The 12,217-nt window shown below is 68.4% G+C and overlaps 3 protein-coding genes across 10 annotated transcripts in view; all 3 read left to right on the forward strand.

The window, feature by feature from the left end:
* Window positions 1–2,384, forward strand: part of RABL6 (RAB, member RAS oncogene family like 6) — a 32,851-nt gene extending 30,467 nt beyond the window's left edge. For all 4 annotated transcript variants that reach the window (XM_004048899.5, XM_055350196.2, XM_055350197.2 and 1 more), the window contains 5 exons: window positions 105–317; window positions 419–683; window positions 891–1,062; window positions 1,351–1,409; window positions 1,519–2,384. In XM_004048899.5, the coding sequence (XP_004048947.3) occupies window positions 105–317; window positions 419–683; window positions 891–1,062; window positions 1,351–1,409; window positions 1,519–1,719 (910 nt within the window). In that variant the 3' untranslated portion in view covers window positions 1,720–2,384. The remainder of the gene's footprint in view (window positions 1–104; window positions 318–418; window positions 684–890; window positions 1,063–1,350; window positions 1,410–1,518) is intronic.
* Window positions 2,385–2,482: 98 nt separating this feature from the next.
* AJM1 (apical junction component 1 homolog) lies at window positions 2,483–9,995 on the forward strand. 3 transcript variants are annotated; one of them, XM_031014563.3, is made up of 4 exons: window positions 2,483–3,789; window positions 4,275–4,381; window positions 5,390–5,473; window positions 5,550–9,995. In XM_031014563.3, exon 4 carries the CDS (start codon window positions 5,609–5,611, stop codon window positions 8,537–8,539), a length of 2,931 nt encoding a protein of 976 aa, XP_030870423.3. In that variant the 5' UTR covers window positions 2,483–3,789; window positions 4,275–4,381; window positions 5,390–5,473; window positions 5,550–5,608; the 3' UTR covers window positions 8,540–9,995. The 3 variants fall into 3 exon arrangements, with proteins under 3 accessions (XP_030870423.3, XP_030870422.3, XP_055206170.2); XM_031014562.3 differs by lacking the exon at window positions 4,275–4,381; XM_055350195.2 differs by lacking the exons at window positions 4,275–4,381; window positions 5,390–5,473.
* Window positions 8,618–12,216, forward strand: PHPT1 (phosphohistidine phosphatase 1). 3 transcript variants are annotated; one of them, XM_063696898.1, is made up of 4 exons: window positions 8,618–10,783; window positions 11,201–11,325; window positions 11,606–11,748; window positions 11,942–12,216. In XM_063696898.1, exons 1-4 carry the CDS (start codon window positions 10,624–10,626, stop codon window positions 12,144–12,146), a joined length of 633 nt encoding a protein of 210 aa, XP_063552968.1. In that variant the 5' UTR covers window positions 8,618–10,623; the 3' UTR covers window positions 12,147–12,216. The 3 variants fall into 3 exon arrangements, with proteins under 3 accessions (XP_063552968.1, XP_004048951.3, XP_004048953.3); XM_004048905.5 differs by having other exon boundaries at window positions 8,792–10,783; window positions 11,694–11,748; XM_004048903.5 differs by lacking the exon at window positions 11,606–11,748 and having other exon boundaries at window positions 8,708–10,783.
* Window position 12,217: the final 1 nt, after the last annotated feature.

The following is a 12,217-nucleotide window of genomic DNA, read 5'->3' on the forward strand; positions in this document are numbered from 1 at the left end:
GGGTGGCCCCACGGCCAGGGTGTGCTGGGTACCAGGGCGCCTAGAACCAAGGCCCGTGAGCCCGGCCAGCCATCCCTACCCCGTGGCCCCTGACCGCTTTGCAGTGATGGGGAGGCCCTGGGCGGCAACCCGATGGTGGCAGGGTTCCAGGACGACGTGGACCTCGAAGACCAGCCACGTGGGAGTCCCCCGCTGCCTGCAGGCCCCGTCCCCAGTCAAGACATCACTCTTTCGAGTGAGGAGGAAGCAGAAGTGGCAGGTCCCCCACAAGGCCCTGCCCCAGCTCCCCAGCAGTGCTCAGAGCCAGAGACCAAGTGGTAAGGGCAGGTGTCCCCACAGGTGCGGCCTGGAGACCGGGGTGGGGCCTCCAGAGGACGCCTCCAGAGGACCCTGACTGACCCTCTGCTTGTCCACAAAGGTCCTCCATACCAGCTTCGAAGCCACGGAGGGGGACAGCTCCCACGAGGACTGCAGCACCCCCCTGGCCAGGCGGTGCCTCTGTTCGCACAGGTCCGGAGAAGCGCAGCAGCACCAGGCCCCCTGCTGAGATGGAGCCGGGGAAGGGTGAGCAGGCCTCCTCGTCGGAGAGTGACCCCGAGGGACCCATTGCTGCACAAATGCTGTCCTTCGTCATGGATGACCCCGACTTTGAGAGCGAGGCATCAGACACACAGCGCAGGGCGGTAAGACGAGTCCTCCCGGGGCAGAGGTCAGCCAGGTGGCCAGGGTCCCTCCCACAGGCCTGGTCTGGGTGGGTGCAGTGGGAGGAGGCTTCTGGAAGAGGCATCTCATGTCCCCACACTTGGGCCTTGCCGGCCTGGTTTGAGATCCCACAACCCCTGGGGGTGTGGGAGGGATGATGGCCTGACCAGTTGCTCTCCCTGCTCCAGGATGAGTTTCCCGTGCGAGATGACCCCTCCGATGTGACTGACGAGGATGAGGGCCCTGCCCAGCCGCCCCCACCCCCCAAGCTCCCTCTCCCCGCCTTCAGACTGAAGAATGACTCGGACCTCTTCGGGCTGGGGCTGGAGGAGGCCGGACCCAAGGAGAGCAGTGAGGAAGGTGGGTGGGGGCACCAGAGTGCGGTCAGCCTGCTGGAGTTTGGGTAGAACGTGGGCCTCCTCCCAGCTGCTGGCCGCTGGCCGGGGTCCTCTCCTGAGTCCAGGATGCTGTGCCATGCTCCTGGCAGCCCCCTGCAGGAGCTGATGTTTGCAGTGTGGTCCTGTCCATCAGCAGGGCCTCCTGGAGGGCTGGGGCTCACTGCTTTGTGAGTTTCTAGAGAAGTCCTGTCACCCGGCTTGGGGTCCCCGTTGGCCTGAGTTTGAGCCACTGTCTGTCCTGTCTGTGCAGGTAAGGAGGGCAAAGCCCCCTCTAAGGAGAAGAAGAAGAAGAAGAAAAAAGGCAAAGAGGTACTGGCTACTCCCCTTCCTGGCAGGCCAGGACTGGGTGGCATGCGGTCCTGGGACCAGGGCTCTGGCTTCCTGTGACTCCATGGCGCCCCCTCCTTGTGCTCCTCAGGAGGAAGAAAAGTCTGCCAAGAAGAAGAGCAAACACAAGAAGAGCAAGGACAAGGAGGAGGGCAAGGAGGAGCGGCGGCGGCGGCAGCAGCGGCCCCCGCGCGGCAGGGAGAGGACGGCTGCTGATGAGCTGGAGGCTTTCTTGGGGGGCAGGGCCCCGGGCGGCCGTCACCCTGGGGGTGGCGACTACGAGGAGCTCTAGGCCGGCGCGGGCAGTGGCCGCCCTGGGGCGGGGGGCGTGCCTGTCACTGCCTGGGGAGGCATCTGCCTCTGCACCATCGCCTTTGCCACTGCCCGGTGGCTGCCGTGTGCGCTTCTGAGCTGGAAGAGGCCGGGCATTGGTGGTCCCCAGGCTGGGCCCTGCAGGTGCTGGGCCTTCAGGCCCAGTGTGAGCCTGCTCTGCAAGAAGGGAGGGGACAGCTGGCTTCAGCCAGGCTCGGTGGACACCCTGGCCCTCTCGGGGCAGAGCCGCCAGTGTTTCTCAGGGATGTGACTGAGGCCCAGGAGGGACCTGTGAGGGTCTGTTTACAGAGGCTGGGCAGGGGCCGCTTGGCTGTGGGGTGCGCGCTGCCCTGGCACCTGCTTGCCCTTTGCGCTCACCTGGGGCCGCAGCATGCCTATGGCTCCGCTTCCGGCCGGGAGCCCTGAACACGGGTGTGCAGACGCACCCTAAAGGGCGGCCCAGGCCCCACGCTAGAAGGCTGGCGAGACCGAAGGCAGCATGTGAGGCCTCTCCTGGGAGTGGGGGTTGTGTTTCCCACAGTGGCCTCAGCTGCGCCCCCGCTCAGGTGAGCCCGAAGGCAGGAGCCGGGAGGCACTCCTCCCAAACACTCCACTCAGACCATAAAGCACTCCTGTTTCACTCTGCGTGTGTCTGTTCTTCTCCCTGCACCTCTGCTCCCGCTGCCCCGGGCCCAGGCTGCCGTGGGTTGGCAGGAGGCTGCCCAGCAGTGGTGTGAGGACGTCCCACCAAGTCTGGCCACACCCTGGGTACATTCCAGCCCACCTGTGCCCGGGCTCAGCAGCTGCACACAGCACGCTTGGCGACCTCAGCCCCAGGAGGTGGAAGTCCACTCTGCAAGGCTCCCAGGCAGCCGCCTGCAGCCCTGCCCCCCGCCTTCAGGCTCCTGCCCCCTCCAGCTGTCAGCAGCGCCCAGCCTCCACCCCCACAGCTACTGTTGCCATGAGAACCCTGCAGGGCAGGCAGGAAGAGTGTGCCAGTGAAGGGGAGGAGGTGGCCAAGCTGGAGGCTCCTCTGCCTGGGAGCCTTGTGGCCCCAGGGTGTGGGGCAGTCACTGCAGTCCCTGAGCAGGTGCTGTGGCCCACAGCAAGCTTAGCCTGGCCCCCTTAGCCCACAGCCCATGAGGTCAGGGCCGGGTTCAGGGGTTCTCCTGGTGTGGGGATGGGTTGACAGTACGTGAACTTGCCAGGATCACACCATGGACGGCTATGTTGGGGTTTCAGTGGGCCCTGCTTTGAACAGTGCAGAATGGGATAGGTCCTGCCCTTCAGAGCCAAGGGCATCAGCTCCCCACCCCTCTGCCAAGCTAGAACGTTCCCAGGCCCAATGCCTTGGGGAGGGGCTGGCAGAGTGGGACGAGGACATTACCAGGCAGGTATGGTAGGTCACGTGCAGGCCTTCCCAGGCTGGCAGGGACATTGGATGCAGGAGTGGCCTCACCCAGAGAGGATGGCATCCTGGGGACACAAGAGGCTGCAGGGGCCATCTGGCCCCAGGTACCCGCCAAGATTTTGGCATTGGCAGCCTTGAAGCAGATAGGGCCTGAGGAGAGGCCAGTGGGGCACAGAGTAGCCCATCTGCTCCTGCCTGGCCCGACAGGAGATGCGAATTCCAAGATGCCCCTGACCAATCTCTGCAGCCCAGGCCAGGGTTCGGGCCCCTCCTCTCAGGCAAGTGTGTTGGGGTGACACTGACGGGACTGGCAGGCTGCTCTGGGCCACAGGGCTCCTGTTTAGACACTGAGGTCTGTGTCTTGGGGGTGCTGCAGGGACCCTGTGCTCTGCACAGCCCCAAATTGGAGCCAGTGCAGCTCATGATCCCCAGCTCCACGGTGCAGCCCCCACTGGGTGCGGCCCCTTTAAGTACAGCCCCTTCAGCTGCCATCAGGGGCAGCACTGAGCAGCCAGGCCAGGATCCGCGCTGCTGCCTGGAAGCTTCTGCCCGTGCCGGGGACGCAGCAGTGCCGGGGACACATAGGAGCCGACCTGGGGGTGGCACAGCCCACCGGGGCACAGCCAGAGCAGCACCCAGGTAAGGGGCTAGGGGCCGAGTTGCTGAGTGTGTGACCGTCATGGGCGGGGGAGGCTGCCTTAGGGCGGCTGAAAGGATGGGGAGTCCCCGCCCCCAGGCAACACCGGCTGTATCCCTTGAAGGGCCGCTCCCAGCCAGGGCAAGGCAAGGCAAGGCAGGGCTGGGAGGTGGGGAAGGCCGCCAGCCATCTCCGTGGGCTCCAGAAGGCCTTGGGCCCAGGAGAGGGCCGACCCCACCCCCATCCCCACGGGAGGGGGTGTCACCGACAGCTGCAGCCAGCAAGGCTGACTGTTACCTCCCTGGGGTGGAGCCTCACACCCTGTCATCCGGCCGGATTCCGGCCTGGCCTTGAGCTTAGCAAAAAAGAGGGAGCAGGAGGGTAGACAGTCCTGCCACGGGTGGGTTGGAGGGGGGAGATGGGGTGGGCGGGGGAGGCTGGGATGGGCACAAGGCCTGGGACTCGTGGCCCTGACCCAGAAAAACAGCCCTGCCAGCAGGAAGCCCCTGCACACCTGGGACACAGAGGAGGCACCCGGCCAGACCCCGAGAGGCCCATCCACCTGAGGTTCTGCCCTGCAAGGGGCCTGGCCAGGTACCCGCTTTCCCCAGCTCACTCTGGGGTAGACCCCCCAGACCAGGTGTTGGGTGTGCAGAGGCCAGGCCTGTGGCCACTCTCTGACGCACCCCCCAGCTGGCTCTGGGATCACAGAGGGGTTGGCAGCCCACATCTGAACCCTGGCCAGCCTGCCGCGTGGGGGCCTAAGAAATGCAGGTTTCCATGGAACCTTCTGAGCGAATGGGGAGGGCCGTCTCCTGCAAAGCAGTGGGGCTTCCCCCACCTTCCGCCCTGCCCACCCCCAGTGGGCAGCTTCCGGGCCTGGTGCGCAGCTCAGAGGAGGGGCTGCCACGAGCTCATAGCTCGATGGCTTGGGACTGCCGTGCAAACCCTAGGGGGGTGTCCTGTGCGTTTACACAAAGCTGGGGCCTTGTTTCAACCACCCAAAGATACTTGGGGTCAGAAAAGGTGTCGGCAAAGGAAAGGGAGATTTAGGGCCCAGGTATGCTCTCTGGGGGCATTTTTCTGGCCTGGGGCTCACGGGAAGTTGAGCACCTAGGCGTGGGTCCTTGCAGTGCTGGGGGCGGGGCTCTGTGCTCGGCCTGGCCAGCAGGTGGGGTGGTTGGTGTCACCCACTTGGTGCAGAGCTGGCTAAGGCTGAGACCCAGGGACTCGCCTTCGACTGTGCGCGATCGGAGGGGTCGCTCTGCAGTGGGCGCTGTGATGGGGGCGCAGTCACTGACGTCTCCCGGGGCAACACCTATAAATAAGGCCCAAATGCGGCCCGTCCTTCTAGCTGCGGACACCAGAGGGCGCAGCCCCAGGACCACGCCCCCACTCCCCTACCCCAACTAGAAAGGGGTCCACCCGAGCCGACCCCGCCGTCACTAGTCGGGGGAGGGGAGGCCCTGGAGCTTCACGCAGGAGCTCCCGCCGCGGGAACCACAACCACGGCTAAGCCTTTCTGGCCCGCCCGCCCCATCGCAGGGAGAGGACGGGGGGACGGGCAGGACGGGCGCCTGGACAGCTGGGTTCCTCCCGCAGGTGCTTCTGACCCCGGCATGGAGGAAGCGCCCGCGTTCTCGGCCCAGGCCCGCAGCCAGGGCTGCTCCGCCCGCTGCGCCCCAGGTAAGCCGGGCCAGCGTGGGGGAGTAGCGGGGCCTGGGCTGCGGAGGGGGCCGCCCTGACCCGCGTCTCCCCCCAGGGCAAAAGCCCCGCAAGGCAGTGTGAGCTGGAGCCGCCAGCCTGGGGACCTCTTTTAAGATGACCCGTACGGACCCTCCGGACCTGCTGGTGTCGACCGTGTACCAGGACATCAAGGTGGCGACCCCGGGACCCGCGTCCAAGCGCTCGCCATGTGAGCGATCCGTGGCCCGGCCTGCTGAGCCCGCGCCTTTCAACAAGCGCCACTGCCGCAGCTTCGACTTCCTGGAGGCGCTGGACGGGCCGGCCATGGAGACCCTGCCGGAGCCACCGCCGCAGGAGTCCGCTGTGCCGCGCGCCCGGACCCGCGAAGCCGAGCCACGCCGCCGCGCCCGCTCCAAGAGTGCGCCCCGCGCGCCCCCGGGCCTGACGCCCGCGCCCGCCTCGCCGCCGGTGTTGCCCCGCCGAGGGCGGGAGGCCCAGCGTGCGGCGCGGGCCGAGGCATCGCCGCGCCGGGAGCCCGCGTACCCGGCGCTCCGCGCCCTTGCCAACGAGCTGCATCCCATCAAGTTGCAGCCGCAGCGGGGCGGCCCCGGCCGCATCGCGCCCCTGTGCGCCGCCGCGGGCCGCTGCGCACCGCCCGAGCCACCCGCGGGTCCCGCCCCCCACGTGCGCTGCCGCCTGGACATCAAGCCAGACGACGCAGTGCTCCAGCACGCCACCCGGGGCTCGCGGTCCTGCGGGCCCGCCGAGGCCGCGCACTGGGCCCGCCCCGCCCCGCAGTTCCACGGCCTCACGGTGCCCGGGCCCCGCCACATGGCGCTGTCGCGCACCCCAACGCCCAGCGACTCATACTGTGCGGATCCCCGGGCGTTCTACTGCGACGGGCCCCTGCCTGGGCCCCGGGACTACGCCGAGCGCCGCAGTCTGCCCTTCACCACCCCGCCGGGCCCCACCCAGTTCTTCTATACAGAGGAGCCCCAAGGCTTCCGGGGCAGCTTCGCAGCCAGTCCCGGCCCAACCTTCGACGCCTACTGCCCCAGGCCCTATCCGTCCGAGGAGCTCCCAGGGCCCAGTCCAAGGCGCATGGGCGGCTACTACGCAGGAGAGGTGCGCACCTTCCCAATCCAGGAACCGCCCTCCCGCTCCTACTATGGGGAGGCTCCACGAGCCTACAGCCTGCCCTACGGGCCCCGCTATGTCCCCGAGGAGCCCCGGGCCCACTCCACCGCCCGCCCCTTTTACACGGAGGACTTCGGAAGGTACCGCGAGCGCGACGTCCTGGCTCGGACGTACCCGCACCCGCGCAGCAGCCCGGCCTGGGCGGACTGGGGCCCGCGACCGTACCGCACCCTGCAAGTGGTGCCGCCCTCTGACCCCGACCCGTTGCTCGCCTCCTGGCACGGCGGCACCGGCACCAGTCCGCCCCGGCTGGCCACCGACAGCCGCCACTACTCGCGCTCCTGGGACAACATTCTGGCCCCGGGGCCGCGCCGAGAAGACCTGTTGGGCCGCGGCCGCAGCTACGAGAACCTGCTGGGGCGCGAGGTGCGGGAGCCGCGAGGCGTGTCCCCCGAAGGCCGGCGCCCGCCCGTCGTCGTGAACCTGTCCACCTCTCCCAGACGCTACGCCGCACTGTCCCTGTCCGAGACGTCGCTGACGGAGAAGGGCCGCGCTGGCGAGGGCCTGGGCCGCAATTGGTACGTGACGCCCGAGATCACCATCACTGACAATGATCTGCGCGCCACCGAGCGCCCGAGCGCCAGGGCCTGGGAGTTGCCCGGGGGCCGCACGCGGCCACCTCCCCACGCGGCCCCCGACGGCCCCACCTCTGGCCGCCAGCGGAGCCTAGAGCAGCTGGACGAGCTCATCACGGACCTGGTCATCGACTCGCGACCCCCCGCCGGCCAGGCCTCAGAGCCCGCGGCCGACTGCCTGGGTCCCCAACTGCGCCGACTGCTGGACTCGCGGCCCGCGGGCTCCGGGGCCCCCGCGCTGGCGCCGCCACGCTCGCCCCCCGCCTCGGCCGGCAGCGCCGAGGAGCCCGCGGCCCCGGGAGAGGCGGCCGACGCGTCCCCCGAACCCAGCGCCGACGAGGACGACCTGATGACCTGCTCCAATGCGCGCTGCCGGCGCACCGAGACCATGTTCAACGCCTGCCTCTACTTCAAGTCCTGCCACAGCTGCTACACCTACTACTGCTCGCGCCTGTGCCGCCGCGAGGACTGGGACGCCCACAAGGCGCGCTGCGTGTACGGCCGCGTGGGCAGCGTGTGCCGCCACGTGCTGCAGTTTTGCCGCGACAGCGGCCCGGTGCACCGCGCTTTCTCGCGCATCGCTCGTGTCGGCTTCCTGTCGCGCGGCCGCGGCGTGCTCTTCCTGGGCTTCCCAAGTCCAGGCTCGGCCGACAACTTCCTGCGCTTTGGCCTGGAGGGGCTGCTGCTATCCCCCACCTACCTATCGCTGCGTGAGCTGGCCACACACGCGGCGCCCCTGGGCAGCTACGCGCGCGAGCTGGCGGCCGCTGGGCGCCTCTACGAACCGGCAGAGTGCTTCCTGCTCAGCGTGTCCGTGGCCGTGGGACCCGGCACCGCGCCACCGGGGACACCCGCCCTGCCCGCGCCCGCGCCACGCAGCCACGGGCCAACAGTGCGCAAGTTCGCCAAGGTAGCGCTGGCGGCCGGCAGCCCCGCGCGGCCGCCCCCGGCGCGGAGCCGCGAGCCCGACATGGAGACGCTGATCCTGACGCCACCGCCGGGCACGGCGGGCCTGGATCAGGACGGCGAGGCGGGCCGGCGCGCGCGCGAGGTGGCCTTCATCCACATCCAGCGCGAGCTGCGGCTGCGCGGCGTCTTCCTGCGCCACGAGTTCCCGCGCGTCTACGAGCAGCTTTGTGAGTTCGTCGAGGCCAACAGGCGCTTCACGCCCACCACCATCTACCCCACGGACCGGCGCACCGGCCGCCCCTTCATGTGCATGATCATGGCCGCCTCCGAGCCGCGCGCGCTCGACTGGGTGGCCAGCGCCAACCTGCTGGACGACATCATGTGAGGCGCCGGGCCCACCAGGCCCAGCCCAGGCGCTGGCCCGAACCCTGCCCTGCCCACTCAGGCCCCGCCCGGCCCACCTAGGGCCGCCCCCGAGCCCCGCCAGGGCCCCACCCCGCCTTCTTCTAGGCCCCGCCTCTAATTCCCCAGCCTTCCAAGCTCCGCTCAGTACCGCCTCCAGCTCCGCCCAGGCCCCCACCCCCCGGCCCTTCGTCCCCGTAGTGTTCCTCACCGGCCTTTCGCCTTCCCACCCCCAGCAACCCCTCTCCCTCCTCCGGGCCTGCTCCCTCTCCCAGCTCGCCCTCGAGGATCCCCAGAAGAAGTCGGTCCTCGCCCTCGGTGCTCCCCGCTGGGAGGCGGGGTGGGCCTGAGGACCGCCGAGCTCTGCCTTCCCTCGGAGGGGTCACTACTGCACAGACCCCACCCGTACAGATCCGGTCCCCGTCGGTCCGCGGGGCTCTCGCTGGAGCCTCCCCGACTCCGGTTTCCCGTCATCCAGAAGCCCGACGTAACCAAAGCCCAGTCTGTCACTTTAAACACGCCCCGCCCCGCCTCCCGCGGCTGTGTTGCCTCCTCGCTGGAGAACACCCTGGTCGACCTCTGTGCGTCCGTGTGCGCGAGCGCGTCCCGCCGAGGCGGTGGGCAGGGCGGACGGTGCGCAGTGCGTTCCCGCTGGTCGGAGCCAGCACACTAACGATGCCACGCGCCCTGCCGTCCCTTCGCCTCCAGCCGCTGCAGTCTGGGCCCTGCAGGAGCTGGGAAAAACCGCAGGGAGGTCTTCAGGCCGATATGCAAGTCTCCCAGCCGAAGGGGCAGGGGACCTGAACAGGGGAAGCAGAGCACGTGGGCCTGGCCAGAGCTGACACCTGGCTAGGAGAGGAAGGACCAAGGGACGGGGCGTTCCCAGGTGGGAGCCTGGAGGGCAAAGCGTGGTGCGAGCAGGTGAGGGAGAGAGCTAGTTGGTAAGCGTGGAAGCCCACCCGAAGGGGCTTGACCTGTCCCGAGAGGTCCCCGCACACCCGCTCTGGCCGCACCCCGTACGGCGGGCGTGGAGGCGCAAGCCCGGCGGCCCGGCCTCCACCTGTCCCCCAAGTGCACCCTGGTCCGCGCCCAGAGCTCTCTGGAGGGTGGGGTATCCGGGAGAGGGGTGGAGGCCAAACGCAAGGGCCCTCCTGGAGTCCCCAGCCCTACTTCGGAGCCAGGGGAGGGGGCACCAAGTGAGAGAAATTGGGCACCCCCGCCTCCGCTCCTGCTTTCGCACCCGGCGCGCCCATCTCGTCCCCGCGCGTCTGCACCGGCCAGGCGTCCCGCTTGCCTACCCGCCGCCGCGCCCCGCGCCCCCGACCCCAGGGCCTCTGCATTCGGCCCCACCCCTGAGGGCCGGCCAGGAACGCCCCTGGACCAGAATAATTTCCAGGGGGCAAGAGCTTTCGAACCAAGTAAAATAGAACTTGAATGTAGCGGCTGCTGTTGCCTCCTTGTACGGGTAGCGGGGTTGGGGACGGAAGCCTTCGGTCGGTGGAGAGGAGAGAGGGAGAAGCCTTCGGGCGATGGAAGGGGAAGAGAGGAAGTCCTTCGGGCGGTGGAGGGGGTAGAGAGCGAGGCCTTCGGGCGGTGGAGAGCGGGGAGGGGGAGTCCTTCGGGCGGTGGAAGGGGGAGAGAGGGAGGCCTTTGGGCGGTGGGGGCCACGGGGAGGGTGGTCTTCGGACTACGTGCGGGACAGGAGGTCAGGGCTGGCAAGTCCCTCAGGCCTCCCTCGTTGCCCCAGCCTCGCGGGCCGCCTAACTCCCCCGTTCCAAGGGTGCCACCGGACCCCGCTAGAGAGGAACTTTTCCGTTGGCTGGATTTCATCACCACCCGTTCCCGATTCCACGTTTCCTTTAAGCGGGGCTGGCGGAGCCGCGAGGCGGCAAGGAACTGGATTGCGATTGGTCAGCACGTGCCTCGGTCGGCGGTACAATTGGCTGAGGCGCTGCGCCTTGGGAAGCATTCCCCGACGGGATTGGTCGTCGCTCTCGCAGAGCCCGCCTCCCGCAGTACAAGCGGCCCCCGGCTCGGGTGGGAGGAGGGGACTCCGGGAGGAGGAACATGGCGGCGGCGGACCTCGCTCACATTCCTGATGTGGACATCGACTCCGACGGCGTCTTCAAGTATGTGCTGATCCGAGTCCACTCGGCTCCCCGCTCCGGGGCTCCGGCTGCAGAGAGCAAGGAGATCGTGCGCGGCTACAAGTGGGCTGAGTACCATGGTGAGGGCGGGACCTGCGGGCGTGCGAGGGGCACGCCTGGCGAGGCGGGGGCGGGGCTGACGAGGCGGGGGCGGGGCGGGCGGGGCGGGGCTTGGCGGGACGGGGGCGGGGCTGCGGGCCGTGGCGGACTGCGTTCTGCTCCGAGCCCTGCCCCTGCTAGGTTTGACCCAGGCTGAGGTCCTGGGCGGGAAAGGCGTGACACGGCCTGACACCCTCCCCAACAGTCTCCCAGTTCCCGCGCCCTCCCCGGTTCCACCCTCCTTCGCTCATTCATCCCTGTCCCAGCCTCAAGGGGCTTCGTCTCTCCTGGGGAAGGGGCTGTTCAGAGCTGGGATTTCAGACCCCTTCGGCTGGGAGTTCCTCCCGCGGCCTCCGAGGGCGGCCAGGGCACGTCCTGAGGCCGCTCTCCCATCCCAGCGGACATCTACGACAAAGTGTCGGGCGACATGCAGAAGCAAGGCTGTGACTGTGAGTGTCTGGGCGGCGGGCGCATCTCCCACCAGAGTCAGGACAAGAAGATTCACGTGTACGGCTATTCCATGGTGAGCCGCAGCCCCGTCCCGCCCTGCCGGAGGCCCCAGTACCAGCTTCGAGGCCCACCTGAGCCTGCTGCCCTGACCCGTGGCCCCAGCTGAGCACGCAGGCTTCCTGGGGTTCTCCCAGGGTCGGCGGCAGAGCCCTCCCTCCAGGGCCCATTGTGTTCTTGCATTCCCCCATGGAGCACACGCCAGACCTGAGGGGTGGGACGGAGACCCCCAGACATGGCCGGCTGTCTCCTCTCCCTGCCTTGGGAGGCCTTGCTGGGCTCTAACTGTCCTCCAGCACTTTGGGCCCTGGGCCCCCAGAGGCAGTCAGTACCTGGGTGGAGCTCAGAGTCCCCGCCTGTGCTCTTCACAAAAACCACCAGCAGATGAGACCCTCGTGCGTCCCTCTGGGCGCCTCAGGCCCCAGGATCCACCATCAAGGTTTGCTTGCCTGTGGAGGTCGCCTCTCCCCAGGGGAGCCCCCAAGGGCGGTCGGGATGGTGGGTTTGGCATCCCCAGGCAGTGCCTATCCCTTTCCCACACTCGCTTCTGGTGTGGCTGGTGGCTGGATGCCCAGAGCCAGGTATCGGGTTGAAGGGTCCAGGTGGTGCCAGCAGGCGTCTTCTCTCTCCAGGCCTATGGTCCTGCCCAGCACGCCATTTCAACTGAGAAAATCAAAGCCAAGTACCCTGACTACGAGGTCACCTGGGCTAACAACGGCTACTGAGCACTCCCAGCCCGGGGCCTGCTGCCTCCAGCAGCCACTTCAGAGCCCCCGCCTTTGCCTGCACTCCTCCTGCAGGGCTGGCCCTGCCTGCTCCTGCGGCAGTCTCTGGTGACGTGCTGTCCACCAGGCCTTGGAGACAGGCTAGCCTGGCCACAGAATTAAATGTGTTGCCACACCTGCCAG

The sequence above is a fragment of the Gorilla gorilla genome, chromosome 13 (assembly GCF_029281585.2).
Source record: "Gorilla gorilla gorilla isolate KB3781 chromosome 13, NHGRI_mGorGor1-v2.1_pri, whole genome shotgun sequence".
Taxonomy (NCBI): domain Eukaryota; kingdom Metazoa; phylum Chordata; class Mammalia; order Primates; family Hominidae; genus Gorilla; species Gorilla gorilla.